We start from the raw sequence: 21,334 nt of genomic DNA on the forward strand, positions 1-21,334 counted from the left end.
GCTGAGGGTCACGGTCAGTGAGTTCAGGGTCAGCGCTGAGGGTCACGGTCAGTGAGTTCTGGGTCAGTGCTGAGGGTCACGGTCAGTGAGTTCAGGGTCAGTGAGTTCAGGGTCAGTGAGTTCAGGGTCAGTGCTGAGGGTCACGGTCAGTGAGTTCAGGGTCAGCGCTGAGGGTCACGGTCAGTGAGTTCAGGGTCAGTGCTGAGGGTCACGGTCAGTGAGTTCAGGGTCAGTGAGTTCAGGGTCAGCGCCGAGGGTCACGGTCAGTGAGTTCAGGGTCAGCGCTGAGAGTCACGGTCAGTGAGTTCAGGGTCAGTGCTGAGGGTCACGGTCAGTGAGTTCAGGGTCAGTGCTGAGGGTCACGGTCAGTGAGTTCAGGGTCAGTGCTGAGGGTCACGGTCAGTGAGTTCAGGGTCAGTGCTGAGGGTCACGGTCAGTGAGTTCAGGGTCAGCGCTGAGGGTCACGGTCAGTGAGTTCAGGGTCAGCGCTGAGGGTCACGGTCAGTGAGTTCAGGGTCAGTGAGTTCAGGGTCAGTGCTGAGGGTCACGGTCAGTGAGTTCAGGGTCAGTGAGTTCAGGGTCAGTGCTGAGGGTCACGGTCAGTGAGTTCAGGGTCAGTGCTGAGGGTCACGGTCAGTGAGTTCAGGGTCAGCGCTGAGGGTCACGGTCAGTGAGTTCAGGGTCAGCGCTGAGGGTCACGGTCAGTGAGTTCAGGGTCAGCGCTGAGGGTCACGGTCAGTGAGTTCAGGGTCAGCGCTGAGGGTCACGGTCAGTGAGTTCAGGGTCAGTGCTGAGGGTCACGGTCAGTGAGTTCAGGGTCAGCGCTGAGGGTCACGGTCAGTGAGTTCAGGGTCAGTGCTGAGGGTCACGGTCAGTGAGTTCAGGGTCAGCGCTGAGGGTCACGGTCAGTGAGTTCAGGGTCAGCGCTGAGGGTCACGGTCAGTGAGTTCAGGGTCAGCGCTGAGGGTCACGGTCAGTGAGTTCAGGGTCAGTGCTGAGGGTCACGGTCAGTGAGTTCAGGGTCAGCGCTGAGGGTCACGGTCAGTGAGTTCAGGGTCAGCGCTGAGGGTCACGGTCAGTGAGTTCAGGGTCAGTGAGTTCAGGGTCAGCGCTGAGGGTCACGGTCAGTGAGTTCAGGGTCAGTGCTGAGGGTCACGGTCAGTGAGTTCAGGGTCAGTGCTGAGGGTCACGGTCAGTGAGTTCAGGGTCAGCGCTGAGGGTCACGGTCAGTGAGTTCAGGGTCAGTGAGTTCAGGGTCAGTGCTGAGGGTCACGGTCAGTGAGTTCAGGGTCAGTGAGTTCAAGGTCAGTGAGTTCAGGGTCAGTGAGTTCAGGGTCAGTGAGTTCAGGGTCAGTGCTGAGGGTCACGGTCAGTGAGTTCAGGGTCAGTGAGTTCAGGGTCAGTGAGTTCAGGGTCAGTGCTGAGGGTCACGGTCAGTGAGTTCAGGGTCAGTGCTGAGGGTCACGGTCAGTGAGTTCAGGGTCAGTGAGTTCAGGGTCAGTGCTGAGGGTCACGGTCAGTGAGTTCAGGGTCAGTGCTGAGGGTCACGGTCAGTGAGTTCTGGGTCAGTGAGTTCAGGGTAAGCGCTGAGGGTCACGGTCAGTGAGTTCAGGGTCAGTGAGTTCAGGGTCAGTGCTGAGGGTCACGGTCAGTGAGCTCAGGGTCAGTGCTGAGGGTCACGGTCAGTGAGTTCAGGGTCAGTGCTGAGGGTCACGGTCAGTGAGTTCAGGGTCAGCACTGAGGGTCACGGTCAGTGAGTTCAGGGTCAGTGAGTTCAGGGTCAGTGCTGAGGGTCACGGTCAGTGAGTTCAGGGTCAGTGAGTTCAGGGTCAGTGCTGAGGGTCACGGTCAGTGAGTTCTGGGTCAGTGAGTTCAGGGTCAGTGCTGAGGGTCACGGTCAGTGAGGTCAGGGTCAGTGAGTTCAGGGTCAGCGCTGAGGGTCACGGTCAGTGAGTTCTGGGTCAGTGCTGAGGGTCACGGTCAGTGAGTTCAGGGTCAGTGCTGAGGGTCACGGTCAGTGAGTTCAGGGTCAGTGCTGAGGGTCACGGTCAGTGAGTTCAGGGTCAGCGCTGAGGGTCACGGTCAGTGAGTTCAGGGTCAGTGAGTTCAGGGTCAGTGCTGAGGGTCACGGTCAGTGAGTTCAGGGTCAGCGCTGAGGGTCACGGTCAGTGAGTTCAGGGTCAGTGCTGAGGGTCACGGTCAGTGAGTTCAGGGTCAGCGCTGAGGGTCACGGTCAGTGAGTTCAGGGTCAGTGTTGAGGGTCACGGTCAGTGAGTTCAGGGTCAGTGCTGAGGGTCACGGTCAGTGAGTTCAGGGTCAGTGAGTTCAGGGTCAGTGCTGAGGGTCACGGTCAGTGAGTTCAGGGTCAGTGCTGAGGGTCACGGTCAGTGAGTTCAGGGTCAGTGCGTTTAGGGTCAGTGCTGAGGGTCACGGTCAGTGAGTTCAGGGTCAGTGCTGAGGGTCACGGTCAGTGAGTTCAGGGTCAGTGAGTTCAGGGTCAGTGCTGAGGGTCACGGTCAGTGAGTTCAGGGTCAGTGCTGAGGGTCACGGTCAGTGAGTTCAGGGTCAGTGCTGAGGGTCACGGTCAGTGAGTTCAGGGTCAGTGCTGAGGGTCACGGTCAGTGAGTTCAGGGTCAGTCAGTGAGTTCAGGGACAGTGCTGAGGGTCACGGTCAGTGAGTTCAGGGTCAGTGCTGAGGGTCACGGTCAGTGAGTTCAGGGTCAGTGAGTTCAGGGTCAGCGCCGAGGGGCACGGTCAGTGAGTTCAGGGTCAGTGAGTTCAGGGTCAGTGCTGAGGGTCACGGTCAGTGAGTTCAGGGTCAGTGAGTTCAGGGTCAGCGCCGAGGGGCACGGTCAGTGAGTTCAGGGTCAGTGAGTTCAGGGTCAGTGCTGAGGGTCACGGTCAGTGAGTTCAGGGTCAGTGCCGAGGGTCACGGTCAGTGAGTTCAGGGTCAGTGGTGCACCTGTGTTCGTCAGTACCTGGAGAGCTGGGCTCACTGTCCGTGTCCATCGCCACCTCGTCGTAGTTGTCGTACTGGTAGAGGTTCCCGGAGGAGTCCAGGCTCTGCTTGGCCAGTTTCCTCGGCTCGCCGTCTGAGGACTGGGAGAGAGCACAGGTCACATGACGTCAGACAGCTGTGTGCTGGTGTGGTCATGTGACTGCTCATGTGACTGACCTTGCTGCGCGTGTGATGCTTGGAGCCCACCAGCTTCATGAAGCGGTTGTACTGCTCGTCCTGGTTGGACAGGTCTCGGATCTTGCGTATCTCGTCCTCCCTCTTCCTCCGCTCCTCCTCCTCCTCCTGCTGGTGTCTCTGCTCCTCCTGCTGGTGCTTCCAGGTGCGCAGCTGCTGCTTCCTCCACGCCTGCTTGGCTACACACACACACACACACACACACACAGATGAAGCTCTGCGATCTGACGGATGTGATGGTTCAGTGTGAGCGAGTCTTACTCAGGTGAGCTGGTTTCTTCACTCGGCTCTTGTCCGGCGTGGCTCTGGCGGCTCTCAGTCCCTCCTGCGGTCGGCTCAGGGCGTTCCCTCTGCTCGTCTTGCTCCGGTCGCTCTCGCTCTTGTCCTGCGGCGCTCTGACGGCTCGGGAGATCTTGTCCTTGCTCTCCTTCAACACCTGCGTCTCCTTCTGCTGCCACTTTCTGCTGGCGGACTGTAGAGCCAGGAGTCTCAGCTGCATCTCCGACAGCTCGTCCTCCTCCGTCATCTGTCCATCATAAAAGTACATCCATCCATCATCAAAGTGCACTTTAAAAAAAAATGTATTCAAGCCTGCACCTTGGAACCGGTTTCAAGGTTTGCGTTCGCGAGCACCAGGCACTGCTGCTGTGCGGGTGAGCGGCCGGAGCGCATTAAGGGTTTTCTGTTAGAGCGGTGTCGTGTTAGCGGCCCCTTAGTTAATAACTAATGATCTTTGCAACGGAAGTGAATCAATTAAAACTTTAGCTGGACAATAACTTTATTCTAGAGCTGCTGTAAAGCCAAACAATCTCTGTTACTGTAATCTCCTATTATCACTGTAAAGCTGCTTCAAAACATCTATATTGTTAAAGCGCTGTATAAATGAAGATGACTTGACTTGTCTTTTCCCCCCGAACGAGTACAACGCTGATACTGAAATCTGTACTTTAATCACATTTGTACTTATTGCTTAGAAAAACCAAAAGAATATGAATCATATTAGTTTAGTAAATGGGCGTCTCTTACAGTAATGTTCAGTCTCTTCGATTAGAGTGCTTCAGATGACATGAATCTGGACACACACACACTAGCAGAGCCTTGGAAACGGCGTGGAGAGCTCAGCAGCGCCACCTTCTGACTTTAGTTTTACTCAGTACTAATGCTCTCATCGAGCCGGACAACTATCTCATTTACAGTCATTAGCTCTGACCAACAGGATATTTTGGTTTGAATGTGGGTTTTGTCATGAAAAGTCAGACTGAATTTTTAACTTCTACTATTCACACCAGATATCGGATATCTTGAACGGTGTTGCAATGATGACGGACAAGATATCCAATATCTGTTCACAATTTAGCATCTTCAATGTCTTCGCTTGTAATTCTTTAAGTCCCCCTGTGGTGAAAACCAAGCTTTAAAATGTTTCTATGTGTATGTGGTGTTTTTAAATTTTCGTTTAGAGAATTATTGACTACAGGGGGACTTTAAAACACACAATTAACTCGATCCGCATGAAGTCGGGACATTGAGGATGCTAAATTGCGACCGTATGTTTGATATCTCGAACGGTTTTGTCTACAAAATGACTCACAGTAGCCATCATGTGATCGGCCTCCTACAACACACACACAGCTGACGTTTCATCATGATCAGGCACTGTGTGCAGAAGTTAACACACTTCCCCTTTCCCTGTCCAATACATTTCAACACCACAGCCAAACAAGACACTTAATCATCAAACTCCTGATTACTGCTTATTAATAGTTAGTAAGGGGCGGATTAAGGGATGTAGAATAAGGCATTAATATGTGCTTTATAACTTCTAATAAACAGCCAATATCCGAGTAATTTGCAACTAGTTAATAGTGAGAATTGGACCCTAAACTAAAGTATTACCTATTTTTTAACAACCGCTCAATGTTTCACTTATTAGCTTGAGGACAACAGCTTTACAGATGTGAATATTGTTTAATATTCAGTTTATTTGTAGCATCATAGACTCACTGAATCTCTATTCTGCTCTGTTTGTGGAGTTTGTGTGTGTGAGGTCAGTGTTTAGCATCAGTGTATTGACGTCCAGCGAGTTCCAGGTGTGTGTGTGTGTGTGTGTGTACCTTGGCTGGGCCGACTGGACTCTCGTCAGGCACTGGTGAGATGTTGAGGTCTGGTTCACACTCCTCTTCCTTCACAGCTGGGAGAACACACAACAAAAGATGCCACTGGTTCCATACCTCAATATAATGATAATAATAATAATAACAGAGAGAGCGGCACGCGTGATAATCTGAAGGCCACGCCCACCGGGGAACAGTCCACCGTCTGCACTGAGTGTGTGTTGTGTGAAGCGTCTCCTCGTCTAAAGCTGCTGTGTGACGGGTGTACAGCACACAAGCTGAACACAGACACGTGTGTGTGAGCGGCCGACCCAGAACACGAGCGCTCAGGACACAGCGGTGGACCGGCCCTGGGACGAGCTGGTCCTCTGAGAACTAACGTACGCCACTGGAGAACGCAAGCGCTGACAGGACAGCTCAGAGAAATATCAGATAAAACTGACATTTGGATATTTGTACACCCGTCACACAGCAGCTTTGGACAGTGTTTTGTTATAAGTCATGAATGAGGAGGGGCTTCCCACAATCCAGACGGTGGACCCCCGGGGTGGGCGTGGCCTAATGCGCTCTCTACAGCACAGGAGTGTGTGGCATTCTGCAGTGGACCCGACTGTTGATACCGTGATCCTGAACGTCCTTCTGCTGGTCGGCGTCGGGCCTCGGCTCGGGTCTGCTGGTGTTGAGTGTGTCTCTCTCGGGTCTGGCGGTGTTGAGAGCGTCTCTCTCGGGTCTGCCGGTGTTGAGTGTGTCTCTCTCGGGTCTCTCGGCTCTGGCGGTGTTGAGAGCGTCTCTCTCGGGTCTGCTAGTGGTCAGCACGTCTCTCTCAGTGTTCAGAGCGCCTCTCTCGGGTCTGCTGGTGTTGAGTGTGTCTCTCTCGGGTCTCTCGGGCCTGGCGGTGTTGAGTGTGTCTCTCTCGGGTCTCTCGGGTCTGGCGGTGTTGAGCGCGTCTCTCTCGGCCGGCGTCAGCAGCTTCTGTCTGAGAGGCTTGAGGTTGAAGGCCTGGAACGCTCTCTTCTCCTCCAGCGCCTTCTCCTCCGGCGGGGCCGCGGCGGGCTCCGGCTCCTCGTCCTCCTTCAGGGCCATGCGCTCCTCCTTGCGGATCACCTCGAGCTCCAGCTGGATCTGCTTGTACTTCAGGAGCAGCACCTCGAAGCTCTCGTCCACGGCCGGGGCTTTCGGGAAGCTGTTCCCGGTCCTCCTGGCCTGACTCCTGCCCGCCGGCTTCTCTGAGGCAGCCGTCAAGGAGCATCGCACACACACTGGACATCTGCACACACACACACACACACTGGACACCCGCACACACACTGGACATCTGCACACACACTGGACATCTGCACACACACACACACACACTCACTGGACATCCGCACACACACACACACACTGGACATCCGCACACACACTCACTGGACATCCGCACACACACACCCGCTCGCACACACTGGACTCCAGCCATCCTTCACACTCACCTGCTCACACACACACACTGGACACAAGCCATCCTTCACACACACACACACACACACTAGGGCTGCACCATTATGACAAATCATAATTGTCGATTATTCCCTTGAAATTGTTATTGCGATTATCACAATTTATAGTGAATGATGTCTTGAATATCTTTATGCCAATAAATTATATCTTGAAGCGACCGCATGCCATAGAGTTAAACAACCTGAAAACTCTTCCTGAAACACTTTATTTTGCTTTTATATAATACCATATATTTACTTTGGTTTCTTTAATTTATATATATATATATATATATATATATATATATATATGGCATCTATAGCATTAAGCCTCAAATTTCAAATATATATATATATATAAAACATTTATTAAAAAAAACAAACCAAAGTAAATAATATACATGGTATTATAATGTTATACTAAAACTAAAACAATGGGGGGAAACCCTTAAGATAAGCTTTAGAAAGAAAAACAAACATCTTAAGCACACAGAATAAGTCATTTCGCCTTTAAACGATTACATAATTGTGGTTGCATTCATAATAGTAATCGCGATTACGAATTCGATTAATTGTGCAGCCCTATCGTAAACACATAATCACAGTCACGTGCACAGCGGTTAACCAATCATCACAAAACACCACATTTACATACCGAAGTCTTAAAGTCACAGTAGCAGCATCGACTGGCTGGACTTAAAGCACAAGATTGGAGAGACATTGGAACAGGAATATAAAAGTGTAAATACAGCAGTCATATCATGACCACATTATTATAGTACCATGAAACAGTGGTATCAGATTATACTATTTGGTAACACTTTATTTTACAGTGTTATTGTTACATGTGTTAAATGTACAGTAATAACAGTAAATTATGCATAACCCTCAACCAAATCCTACCCTAACCCTATAGTGAGTTACATGTTGTTGCTTAATATTACTCAGTACAATATATAATTACACTGTAACAACGACACCTTAAAATAAAGCGTAACTTAACGTTACTTCATGTCACGGTTATACCGTGATATTCTGCCACAGAGTTCCTGTGGTGGTTCGGCTCGAGTGTAGCGACTGGTGTAAGGATACGCTTCCTCCCGGGAGACTCGATCCTGCAGCCGCGGTTCTCCGTCCAGTCGCGGGTCCAGTCGCGGCACCTGAAGCGGCCCAACGCGCCGTGACTGCGCTCCCAGAAGCCGGACCGCGGCGTCGCGTCGAAGGGGAAGGGCGGGTGAGCGGCTCTCAGCGGCAGCGGGGCGTTATTGTTGAGCCCCGGTCCCGGTAAACGCGCTCTCTTGTTCATCGCGGGCCGGTTGGGCCGGGCGCGTCGCGGAGGCCTCGCGTTCTGCCTCTGCGGCTCGTCGTCGAAGATTTCTCCGTCCTCCAGCTCGCCCTCCTCTTTAGGAGACGCGCCGCTCGAGTTGACCTCCATTACTGATCCTGTCAGAGATTTAGACGCGTTTACTTATGATTCGTGCTGATAACTGGGATTGAATTCTTCGCATCGCGCTAGAGAAGCGTCACACGCTCGAGTAAGCAGCTCTCAGCGGAATCAGTCTGATCTCAGCTCCACTTCCGAGTCTCGCGAGACTGCACGCACTTCCCGTGGGTGTGGGGAAATGTTGAGGTTGGTTGAGTCAACGTAAAGTGAGATAGTGATGCATTTATTTTCACACTGCTCTCAATGTAAGGACAAATATTCCCTCAAATAAAAGGAAAGAACACTATGTTATTATTTTTTTGCTAAATTCATAAATTTAAATATCTTTTAATTAAATTATAGGTGAATAGAAATATAAAAACAATGTGAAACAACTACATTAGAACACAACAATAAGTATTAAGAAAACTACAAAAAATTAAACGTGTAGTTAATATAAAGAATATAAAAAAATAATAGTAAAAGAAAACACCCGTCCGTGAGCGGTGCTGTGGCCCTGTTCTGCTAAGTGACGTCACATCCGCTACTCCTGTTGACAGACAGCAGAGCGCTTCCGGTCGTGTCTTGCACCGTCGTGTTTTCATGAAATATTTGACCATATCATATGTATCCGCTTATAAATGATATTTATTGGGGAAGATTGTACATAAGTTCCGCTTGCAGAGCGCGCGCGGTGAACCGCCGATGAGATGATTGACGTGTGTGACTCATAATCAGATCAGATATCGATGAAGTATTGATGAGTGAAGATGATGAAGAGGAGGAGCAGAGCGAGTAAACGCGCGAAGACTGATGAAGATGACGCGGGTGAGAGGATGATGAGGATGATGACTGCTCATTTATCCATTCATTCTGACAGGTTTCAGGAGCTGCGGTTTACATGTTAGCATGTTAAGTGACTGCCTCGTATTCTCAGGGTTGCCAGGTCTGTGTAAAACCAGTCAAAGCCTGCTAATGACCCAACACCAGAACACATTCCCATACAGGGTATCCGCGGGTCCTTAAAAAGTCTTAAATTAGATTTTAAAAATGTATGGCCTTTAAAAGTCTTATTTTGACTTATGAAAGGTCTTAAATTTTCAATGGCAATTTGAGTTAGACATATCTAAATGTTTTCCAAATTAAAACTATCTAATTAGCGTACTTTTTTATTTATTATTCGTTCTTTGTGGATTTGCTCGTTCACGTGACATTTCGCGCCAGCATTACGTCTGTCTCCTGCACGCGAAACAGCAGGAGAGGAGAAGAAAGCTGGTTAATTTCAGTTCAATTGTAAGTTCATTCTTTATGTGCGTAGTGGTGTGCGATGTGTATTGTCTATTATGATATTGTACTCATTGTTTTACTTTAACGTTAACTATGTACGAGGGCGCACTGCGAGCTGACATCGCATTTGTCTCTCATGCTTGCTTTCACTGCGTGATGTGTCAGTGCAGTTATAGGTATGTTCCCTAAGACGTATAAAGTTTTTGTATTTTATATATCATATGTTGTTATCAATATTACATCAGCAAGAGGGCTGTTTTCCCGTGCACAATAGCAAATATGATATTTATTTTATATAACAGTTAAATTAACATTGTTACATTTTATAAACAATATTGTCAATATTGTTTGTTTTCCCTTTATTTCGCTGACGAGAATTTCAAAATGAAACCGTAGCAGAGTCTCAATGCAAAAGACAGCGATGATTTCTTGACTGAAATCCGCGTTTTGAACGAATCATTTTAACGATTCAATGAACAATCACTTGCAGTTCCTGAATGAATCAGCCGTTTGAACAAATCGGTTGAATGAATGACTCCCTGAGACAGTGACTTGCCGCCACCTACTGGCGGGTTTAGTTTCACATTTAAAGTACCCTGTAATTAAAATGTTACAATTAGAAATCAGTTCATATTTAAATATTGAATTAAGAATTGAAAGAATTGAATATATCATAGCTTTATTTATGCAATTGTAAATGGAGTATAAATATATTAATGCCAGTTCTGATGCTGCTTCTGTGTCTCCTCTGCACTGCAAAGATGGATTTTGATTTAATGATTTAATATAACTGGTAACAGTGGTATTGTGTTATTATTCTAATATAATTTAATTTGAATGTTAGAATTTGACATTAAAGGTGATGCATACCTCTAAGTAAAAAAAAAAAAAGTCCATATATGGGTGAAAATGCCCCTGGAACTCAATTTAAGGTTGCAAATATTGCCCTTTAATAAAAAATGTTAATTCCTTTCACTGCTGTGAACTGACCACTGCATAGAATATGAAAAATATGAATATCTTCGTGAGTCAGCTGTCAACAACAGGCCTAAACCAGCCATGGTACCAGTACACAAACACAATCAGTAAAATATCATCTAATTATCATCAACAAAACTTTGAAAATATTGAGACATTTTTTTTTTCAATATTGCGCACCCCTAATGTAAGGTATTAATTTTGATTTCTTCAGGTCTTAAAAAGGTCTTAAAAAGCCTTAAATTTGACTTTAAAAAGTGTGCAGATACCCTGATGAAGAACACACACATTACAGCTGCTCATACTCATATCAACTTAAACAGTAGCCTAGTAATCATAAACGGTCAGTTTTCCTCTCAGAAAGCATCATCTAGCAGTTTTATCATTGGTGGAATTCATGTAAAATATTTAAATACAATCATTTTAGTCAAATACAATTTATGCAACATATATAACCTTTAACCGCGGACCTGGCAACCCAGGGCTGCTCATAACTCGATTAATCTATCAGTTGTGTTTCGATTAGTCGATTAATCTATAGATTTTTTTTCAAAAAGATTCATCCGATAGTTGATTAACCCATTGGTACTATTTTTATTTTTTCAGTGTTTTATTCAATCATATCTCATAAAAATACCAGCTTTTGTTTATTTTAATGTTTTCATTTATTTATTTTATTTTCTAATTGTAAAGTATCAAAGAAAAGGCATTCATCAGTAGTGCAAATGTTCAGTCTAAATTCAGTCTATAAATGGCTAATGCTCAACTGCTAATGTTTCAGATATAATTAAACAGTCAAGTAAAGTTGATACAAACATTTAAATGCACATAAGGTAGTTTTCATAAAAACTTGACTTTTATTCAAATATAAAAAATGAACAGGTAAAGGACATTATTCTCCGACGCATGTCTGTTGTTTGTTTAAGGGTATATTCTCCACCTGGTAACATTTTTATTTCATTTAAATTAATTTGTTGTAGCTCATGTTTAAGTTTACATTTAACCTCCAACAAGAACAGTTTCATTAAACTGAGAGTTAGTGCCTCCTGTGTCTGACCTTTGACCTCTGCTCTCACAGGCAGGATGAGCACGGGCTTCTGTCGCCTGTGTCGGTCTGATAATGCTCTGACCTTTGACCTCTGCTCTCACAGGCAGGATGAGCACGGGCTTCTGTCGCCTGTGTCGGTCTGATAATGCTCTGACCTTTGACCTCTGCTCTCACAGGCAGGATGAGCACGGGCTTCTGTCGCCTGTGTCGGTCTGATAATGCTCTGACCTTTGACCTCTGCTCTCACAGGCAGGATGAGCACGGGCTTCTGTCGCCTGTGTCGGTCTGATAATGCTCTGACCTTTGACCTCTGCTCACACAGGCAGGATGAGCACGGGCTTCTGTCGCCTGTGTCGGTCTGATAATGCTCTGACCTTTGACCTCTGCTCTCTCACAGGCAGGATGAGCACGGGCTTCTGTCGCCTGTGTCGGTCTGATAATGCTCTGACCTTTGACCTCTGCTCACACAGGCAGGATGAGCACGGGCTTCTGTCGCCTGTGTCGGTCTGATAATGCTCTGACCTTTGACCTCTGCTCTCTCACAGGCAGGATGAGCACGGGCTTCTGTCGCCTGTGTCGGTCTGATAATGCTCTGACCTTTGACCTCTGCTCACACAGGCAGGATGAGCACGGGCTTCTGTCGCCTGTGTCGGTCTGATAATGCTCTGACCTTTGACCTCTGCTCTCACAGGCAGGATGAGCACGGGCTTCTGTCGCCTGTGTCGGTCTGATAATGCTCTGACCTTTGACCTGCTCTCTCACAGGCAGGATGAGCACGGGCTTCTGTCGCCTGTGTCGGTCTGATAATGCTCTGACCTTTGACCTCTGCTCTCTCACAGGCAGGATGAGCACGGGCTTCTGTCGCCTGTGTCGGTCTGATAATGCTCTGACCTTTGACCTGCTCTCTCACAGGCAGGATGAGCACGGGCTTCTGTCGCCTGTGTCGGTCTGATAATGCTCTGACCTTTGACCTCTGCTCTCTCACAGGCAGGATGAGCACGGGCTTCTGTCGCCTGTGTCGGTCTGATAATGCTCTGACCTTTGACCTGCTCTCTCACAGGCAGGATGAGCACGGGCTTCTGTCACCTGTGTCGGTCTGATAATGCTCTGACCTTTGACCTCTGCTCTCTCACAGACAGGATGAGCACGGGCTTCTGTCGCCTGTGTCGGTCTGATAATGCTCTGACCTTTGACCTCTGCTCTCACAGGCAGGATGAGCACGGGCTTCTGTCGCCTGTGTCGGTCTGATAATGCTCTGACCTTTGACCTCTGCTCACACAGGCAGGATGAGCACGGGCTTCTGTCGCCTGTGTCGGTCTGATAATGCTCTGACCTTTGACCTCTGCTCTCACAGGCAGGATGAGCACGGGCTTCTGTCGCCTGTGTCGGTCTGATAATGCTCTGACCTTTGACCTCTGCTCTCACAGGCAGGATGAGCACGGGCTTCTGTCGCCTGTGTCACGGGAAGTTCTCCACGCGGCGTCTGCGTCAGGCGTTTGCGCAGCTTCAGGGCGAGGCGTGTGGTGTGTATCCGCTCTTCTGCTCAGACTTCCAGCAGCTGCTGGGGATCCCCATGGATCGAGACCCGGCTCTGTCCCAGTTCATCTGCAACAGCTGCCACGCCCAGTTCTACAAGTGCCACAGCATCCTCCTGGACTTCAGGAACAGAGTCAACCTGACGCCCCTCGCCAGAGACAGGTGACCTCAGCACACCCACACACACACACCCACACACACACACACACACACACGTCTCCAGCTTCACCAATATACTCATACTCATAACTGTAATTGATTGGGGACACTGATTGTGTCCGTGAGGAATTGATTGGATGGTTGTGGTTTGTGTGTTGTCATCTTCAGGAGCAGCACTGAACGCTCGTCCCCACAGGAAGACATGGCTTTATTCCGTAAGTATACAGACGTGTGTGTGTGTGTGTGTGTGTGTGTGTGGTCTCGTCTCACTGCTCTCGTGTTGTCCAGGCTCCCACATCTCCTCAGACAGGTGTGTGTGTGTCTGTCTGTGTGTGTGTGTGTGTGTGTGTGTGTGTAAGTGTGAGTGTGTGTCTGTCTGTCTGTGTGTGTGTGTGTATGTGTGTGTGAGAGTGTGAGTGAGTGTGTGTGTGTGTCTGTGAGTGTGTGTGTGTGTGTGTGTGTGTGTGTCTGTGAGTGTGTGTGTGTCTGTGAGTGTGTGTGAGTGTGAGTGTGAGTGTGTGTGTGTGTGTGTGTGTGTGTGTGTGTGTGAGTGTGTGTGTGTGTGTGTGTGTGTGTAAGTGTGAGTGTGTGTCTGTCTGTCTGTGTGTGTGTGTGTATGTGTGTGTGAGTGTGAGTGAGTGTGTGTGTGTGTCTGTGAGTGTGTGTGTGTGTGTGTGTGAGTGTGTGTGTGTGTGTGTGTGAGTGTGTGTGTGTGTGTGGTCTCGTCTCACTGCTCTCGTGTTGTCCAGGCTCCCACATCTCCTCAGACAGGTGTGTGTGTGTCTGTCTGTGTGTGTGTGTGTGTGTGTGTGTGTAAGTGTGAGTGTGTGTCTGTCTGTCTGTGTGTGTGTGTGTATGTGTGTGTGAGAGTGTGAGTGAGTGTGTGTGTGTGTCTGTGAGTGTGTGTGTGTCTGTGAGTGTGTGTGAGTGTGAGTGTGAGTGTGTGTGTGTGTGTGTGTGTGTGTGTGAGTGTGTGTGAGTGTGTGTGTGTGGTCTCGTCTCACTGCTCTCGTGTTGTCCAGGCTCCCACATCTCCTCAGACAGGAGTGTTCTGCACAGCCTGGTGTCGTGGGCTCACACACACGCGAGCGGCTGCCGCTCCCCCCCCGGCCTGCAGGAGGCGCTGGAGGGCCAGTGCCGAGGCGCGCTGAAGCTGGTGTGGGTGTGTGTGGACGGGCACAGCTACGAGATGGACACGCGGTCTAGCGCTGGGACTCAGTGTGAGGACAGAGCTCAGGCACACAGTGATCAGCAGCGGAGAGCTAACAGCGGATCCGCCGAAGCCAGCGGGACACCAGGTGAGACACACCCTCATAACACACTCTCGTGACACACACTCGTAACACACACTCATAACACACACTCGTGACACACCCTCATAACACACTCTCGTGACACACACTCATAACACACACTAGTGACACACCCTCATAACACACTCTCGTAACACACACTCATAACACACACTAGTGACACACACTCATAACACACTCTCATAACACACTCTCGTAACACACCCTCATAACACACACTAGTGACACACACTCATAACACACTCTCATAACACACTCTCGTGACACACCCTCGTAACACACTCTCGTAACACACTCTCGTAACACACACTCGTGACACACCCTCGTAACACACCCTCGTAACACACACTCGTGACACACCCTCGTAACACACCCTCATAACTCTTGTGATCCGTTGCTCCACGGTTGATCCAATATATCCAGCTCCTTCCACCGCCTGTGAGGTCGCGTAGTGTGTGTAAGGTGTGTGTGTTTGACGTTGCAGACGCCGGTGAGGAGACGGCCCCTTCTGTGGCTCCGCTGCTCGAGGACAGAGGCGATGCGGACAGTGAGCTCTCAGACAGGCTCTCAGACAGGTAAACACACACTCTCACACACACTCTCAGACAGGTAAACACACACTCTCACACACACTCTCAGACAGGTAAAAACACACTCTCACACACACTCTCAGACAGGTAAACACACACTCTCACACACACTCTCAGACAGGTAAACACACACTCTCACACACACTCTCAGACAGGTAAACACACACTCTCAGACACACTCTCAGACAGGTAAACACACACTCTCACACACACTCTCAGACAGGTAAACACACACTCTCACACACACTCTCAGACAGGTAAACACACACTCTCACACACACTCTCAGACAGGTAAACACACACTCTCACACACACTCTCAGACAGGTAAACACACACTCTCACACACACTCTCAGACAGGTAAACACACACTCTCACACACACTCTCAGACAGGTAAACACACACACTCTCACACACACTCTCAGACAGGTAAACACACACTCTCACACACACTCTCAGACAGGTAAACACACACTCTCACACACACTCTCAGACAGGTAAACACACACTCTCACACACACTCTCAGACAGGTAAACACACACTCTCACACACACTCTCAGACAGGTAAACACACACTCTCACACACACTCTCAGACAGGTAAACACACACTCTCACACACACTCTCAGACAGGTAAACACACACTCTCACACACACTCTCAGACAGGTAAACACACACTCTCACACACACTCTCAGACAGGTAAACACACACTCTCACACACACTCTCAGACAGGTAAACACACACTCTCACACACACTCTCAGACAGGTAAACACACACTCTCACACACACTCTCAGACAGGTAAACACACACTCTCACACACACTCTCAGACAGGTAAACACACACTCACACACACTCTCAGACAGGTAAACACACACTCTCACACACACTCTCAGACAGGTAAACACACACTCTCACACACACTCTCAGACAGGTAAACACACACTCTCACACACACTCTCAGACAGGTAAACACACACTCTCAGACACACTCTCACACACACTCTCAGACAGGTAAACACACACTCTCAGACAGGTAAACACACACTCTCACACACACTCTCAGACAGGTAAACACACACTCTCAGACACACTCTCACACACACTCTCAGACAGGTAAACACACACTCTCACACACACTCTCAGACAGGTAAACACACACTCTCACACACACTCTCAGACAGGTAAACACACACTCTCACACACACTCTCACACACACTCTCAGACAGGTAAACACACACTCTCACACACACTCTCAGACACACTCTCAGACAGGTAAACACACACTCTCACACACACTCTCAGACAGGTAAACACACACTCTCACACACACTCTCACACACACTCTCAGACAGGTAAACACACACTCTCACACACACTCTCAGACACACTCTCAGACAGGTAAACACACACTCTCACACACACTCTCACACACACTCTCAGACAGGTAAACACACACTCTCACACACACTCTCAGACAGGTAAACACACACTCTCACACACACTCTCAGACAGGTAAACACACACTCTCACACACACTCTCAGACAGGTAAACACACACTCTCACACACACTCTCAGACAGGTAAACACACACTCTCACACACACTCTCAGACAGGTAAACACACACACTCTCACACACACTCTCAGACAGGTAAACACACACTCTCACACACACTCTCAGACAGGTAAACACACACTCTCACACACACTCTCAGACAGGTAAACACACACTCTCACACACACTCTCAGACAGGTAAACACACACTCTCACACACACTCTCAGACAGGTAAACACACACTCTCACACACACTCTCAGACAGGTAAACACACACTCTCACACACACTCTCAGACAGGTAAACACACACTCTCACACACACTCTCAGACAGGTAAACACACACTCTCACACACACTCTCAGACAGGTAAACACACACTCTCACACACACTCTCAGACAGGTAAACACACACTCTCACACACACTCTCAGACAGGTAAACACACACTCTCACACACACTCTCAGACAGGTAAACACACACTCTCACACACACTCTCAGACAGGTAAACACACACTCACACACACTCTCAGACAGGTAAACACACACTCTCACACACACTCTCAGACAGGTAAACACACACTCTCACACACACTCTCAGACAGGTAAACACACACTCTCACACACACTCTCAGACAGGTAAACACACACTCTCAGACACACTCTCACACACACTCTCAGACAGGTAAACACACACTCTCAGACAGGTAAACACACACTCTCACACACACTCTCAGACAGGTAAACACACACTCTCAGACACACTCTCACACACACTCTCAGACAGGTAAACACACACTCTCACACACACTCTCAGACAGGTAAACACACACTCTCACACACACTCTCAGACAGGTAAACACACACTCTCACACACACTCTCACACACACTCTCAGACAGGTAAACACACACTCTCACACACACTCTCAGACACACTCTCAGACAGGTAAACACACACTCTCACACACACTCTCAGACAGGTAAACACACACTCTCACACACACTCTCACACACACTCTCAGACAGGTAAACACACACTCTCACACACACTCTCAGACACACTCTCAGACAGGTAAACACACACTCTCACACACACTCTCACACACACTCTCAGACAGGTAAACACACACTCTCACACACACTCTCAGACACACTCTCAGACAGGTAAACACACACTCTCACACACACTCTCAGACAGGTAAACACACACTCTCACACACACTCTCAGACAGGTAAACACACACTCTCACACACACTCTCAGACAGGTAAACACACACTCTCAGACACACTCTCACACACACACTCTCAGACAGGTAAACACACACTCTCACACACACTCTCAGACAGGTAAACACACACTCTCACACACACTCTCAGACACACTCTCAGACAGGTAAACACACACTCTCAGACACACTCTCAGACAGGTAAACACACACTCTCACACACACTCTCACACACACTCTCAGACAGGTAAACACACACTCTCACACACACTCTCACACACACTCTCAGACAGGTAAACACACACTCTCACACACACTCTCAGACACACTCTCAGACAGGTAAACACACACTCTCACACACACTCTCAGACAGGTAAACACACACTCTCACACACACTCTCAGACACACTCTCAGACAGGTAAACACACACTCTCACACACACTCTCAGACACACTCTCAGACAGGTAAACACACACTCTCACACACACTCTCACACACACTCTCAGACAGGTAAACACACACTCTCACACACACTCTCAGACACACTCTCAGACAGGTAAACACACACTCTCACACACACTCTCAGACAGGTAAACACACACTCTCACACACACTCTCAGACAGGTAAACACACACTCTCACACACACTCTCAGACAGGTAAACACACACTCTCAGACACACTCTCACACACACACTCTCAGACAGGTAAACACACACTCTCACACACACTCTCAGACAGGTAAACACACACTCTCACACACACTCTCAGACACACTCTCAGAGAGGTAAACACACACTCTCAGACAGGTAAACACACACTCTCACACACACTCTTAGACAGGTAAACACACACACTCTCAGACAGGTAAACACACACTCTCACACACACTCTCAGACAGGTAAACACACACTCTCACACACACTCTCAGACAGGTAAACACACACTCTCACACACACTCTCAGACAGGTAAACACACACTCTCACACACACTCTCAGACAGGTAAACACACACTCTCACACACACTCTCAGACAGGTAAACACACACTCTCACACACACTCTCAGACAGGTAAACACACACTCACACACACTCTCAGACAGGTAAACACACACTCTCACACACACTCTCAGACAGGTAAACACACACTCTCACACACACTCTCAGACAGGTAAACACACACTCTCAGACACACTCTCACACACACTCTCAGACAGGTAAACACACACTCTCAGACAGGTAAACACACACTCTCACACACACTCTCAGACAGGTAAACACACACTCTCAGACACACTCTCACACACACTCTCAGACAGGTAAACACACACTCTCACACACACTCTCAGACAGGTAAACACACACTCTCACACACACTCTCACACACACTCTCAGACAGGTAAACACACACTCTCACACACACTCTCAGACACACTCTCAGACAGGTAAACACACACTCTCACACACACTCTCAGACAGGTAAACACACACTCACACACACTCTCAGACAGGTAAACACACACTCTCACACACACTCTCACACACACTCTCAGACAGGTAAACACACACTCTCACACACACTCTCAGACACACTCTCAGACAGGTAAACACACACTCTCACACACACTCTCAGACAGGTAAACACACACTCTCACACACACACTCAGACAGGTAAACACACACTCTCACACACACTCTCACACACACTCTCACACACACTCTCAGACAGGTAAACACACACTCTCACACACACTCTCAGACAGGTAAACACACACTCTCACACACACTCTCACACACACTCTCAGACAGGTAAACACACACTCTCACACACACTCTCAGACACACTCTCAGACAGGTAAACACACACTCTCACACACACTCTCACACACACTCTCAGACAGGTAAACACACACTCTCACACACACTCTCAGACACACTCTCAGACAGGTAAACACACACTCTCACACACACTCTCAGACACACTCTCAGACAGGTAAACACACACTCTCACACACACTCTCAGACAGGTAAACACACACTCTCACACACACTCTCAGACAGGTAAACACACACTCTCACACACACTCTCACACACACTCTCAGACAGGTAAACACACACTCTCAGACACACTCTCACACACACACTCTCAGACAGGTAAACACACACTCTCACACACACTCTCAGACAGGTAAACACACACTCTCACACACACTCTCAGACACACTCTCAGACAGGTAAACACACACTCTCACACACACTCTCAGACAGGTAAACACACACTCTCAGACACACTCTCAGACAGGTAAACACACACTCTCACACACACACTCTCAGACAGGTAAACACACACTCTCAGACACACTCTCAGACAGGTAAACACACACTCTCACACACACTCTCACACACACTCTCAGACAGGTAAACACACACTCTCACACACACTCTCAGACACACTCTCAGACAGGTAAACACACACTCTCAGACACACTCTCAGACACACTCTCAGACAGGTAAACACACACTCTCACACACACTCTCAGACAGGTAAACACACACTCTCACACACACACTCTCAGACAGGTAAACACACACTCTCACACACACTCTCAGACAGGTAAACACACACTCTCACACACACTCTCACACACACTCTCAGACAGGTAAACACACACTCTCACACACACTCTCAGACACACTCTCAGACAGGTAAACACACACTCTCACACACACTCTCAGACAGGTAAACACACACTCTCAGACAGGTAAACACACACCTCTCACACACACTCTCAGACACACTCTCAGACAGGTAAACACACACTCTCAGACACACTCTCACACACACTCTCAGACAGGTAAACACACACTCTCACACACACTCTCAGACACACTCTCAGAGAGGTAAACACACACTCTCAGACAGGTAAACACACACTCTCACACACACTCTCAGACAGGTAAACACACACTCTCAGACAGGTAAACACACACTCTCAGACACACTCTCAGACAGGTAAACACACACTCTCACACACACTCTCAGACAGGTAAACACACACTCTCACACACACTCTCAGACAGGTAAACACACACTCTCACACACACTCTCAGACAGGTAAACACACACTCTCACACACACTCTCAGACAGGTAAACACACACTCTCACACACACTCTCAGACACACTCTCAGAGAGGTAAACACACACTCTCAGACACACTCTCAGACAGGTAAACACACACTCTCACACACACTCTCAGACAGGTAAACACACACTCTCACACACACTCTCAGACAGGTAAACACACACTCTCAGACACACTCTCAGACAGGTAAACACACACTCTCACACACACTCTCAGACAGGTAAACACACACTCTCAGACAGGTAAACACACACTCTCAGACACACTCTCAGACAGGTAAA

The 21,334-nt window shown here is 48.4% G+C and overlaps 2 protein-coding genes across 4 annotated transcripts in view; one reads left to right on the forward strand and one right to left on the reverse strand.

Annotated features, from left to right (window-relative positions):
- Nucleotides 1-8,363, reverse strand: part of LOC130076147 (zinc finger C3H1 domain-containing protein-like) — a 63,672-nt gene extending 55,309 nt beyond the window's left edge. For both annotated transcript variants that reach the window (XM_056241121.1, XM_056241120.1), the window contains exons 1-7: nucleotides 7,878-8,363; nucleotides 6,240-6,533; nucleotides 5,928-6,041; nucleotides 5,308-5,384; nucleotides 3,455-3,719; nucleotides 3,176-3,372; nucleotides 2,979-3,099 (exon numbers count right to left, since the gene is read on the reverse strand). In XM_056241121.1, the coding sequence (XP_056097096.1) occupies nucleotides 2,979-3,099; nucleotides 3,176-3,372; nucleotides 3,455-3,719; nucleotides 5,308-5,384; nucleotides 5,928-6,041; nucleotides 6,240-6,533; nucleotides 7,878-8,220 (1,411 nt within the window). In that variant the 5' untranslated portion in view covers nucleotides 8,221-8,363. The remainder of the gene's footprint in view (nucleotides 1-2,978; nucleotides 3,100-3,175; nucleotides 3,373-3,454; nucleotides 3,720-5,307; nucleotides 5,385-5,927; nucleotides 6,042-6,239; nucleotides 6,534-7,877) is intronic.
- A 382-nt stretch (nucleotides 8,364-8,745) lies between these two features.
- The window catches only part of znf276 (zinc finger protein 276), a 33,626-nt gene continuing 21,037 nt past the window's right edge, over nucleotides 8,746-21,334 (forward strand). The window contains exons 1-5 of one of the 2 annotated variants that reach the window (XM_056241112.1): nucleotides 8,746-9,036; nucleotides 12,949-13,219; nucleotides 13,385-13,431; nucleotides 14,239-14,514; nucleotides 15,014-15,092. In XM_056241112.1, the coding sequence (XP_056097087.1) occupies nucleotides 8,979-9,036; nucleotides 12,949-13,219; nucleotides 13,385-13,431; nucleotides 14,239-14,514; nucleotides 15,014-15,092 (731 nt within the window). In that variant the 5' untranslated portion in view covers nucleotides 8,746-8,978. The remainder of the gene's footprint in view (nucleotides 9,037-12,948; nucleotides 13,220-13,384; nucleotides 13,432-14,238; nucleotides 14,515-15,013; nucleotides 15,093-21,334) is intronic. The other variant, XM_056241113.1, reaches the window with a different exon arrangement.

This window comes from Rhinichthys klamathensis, unplaced genomic scaffold, assembly GCF_029890125.1.
Source record: "Rhinichthys klamathensis goyatoka isolate OS25496 unplaced genomic scaffold, OSU_Roscu_1.1 h1tg000630l_1, whole genome shotgun sequence".
NCBI classification, from domain to species: Eukaryota; Metazoa; Chordata; class Actinopteri; order Cypriniformes; family Leuciscidae; genus Rhinichthys; species Rhinichthys klamathensis.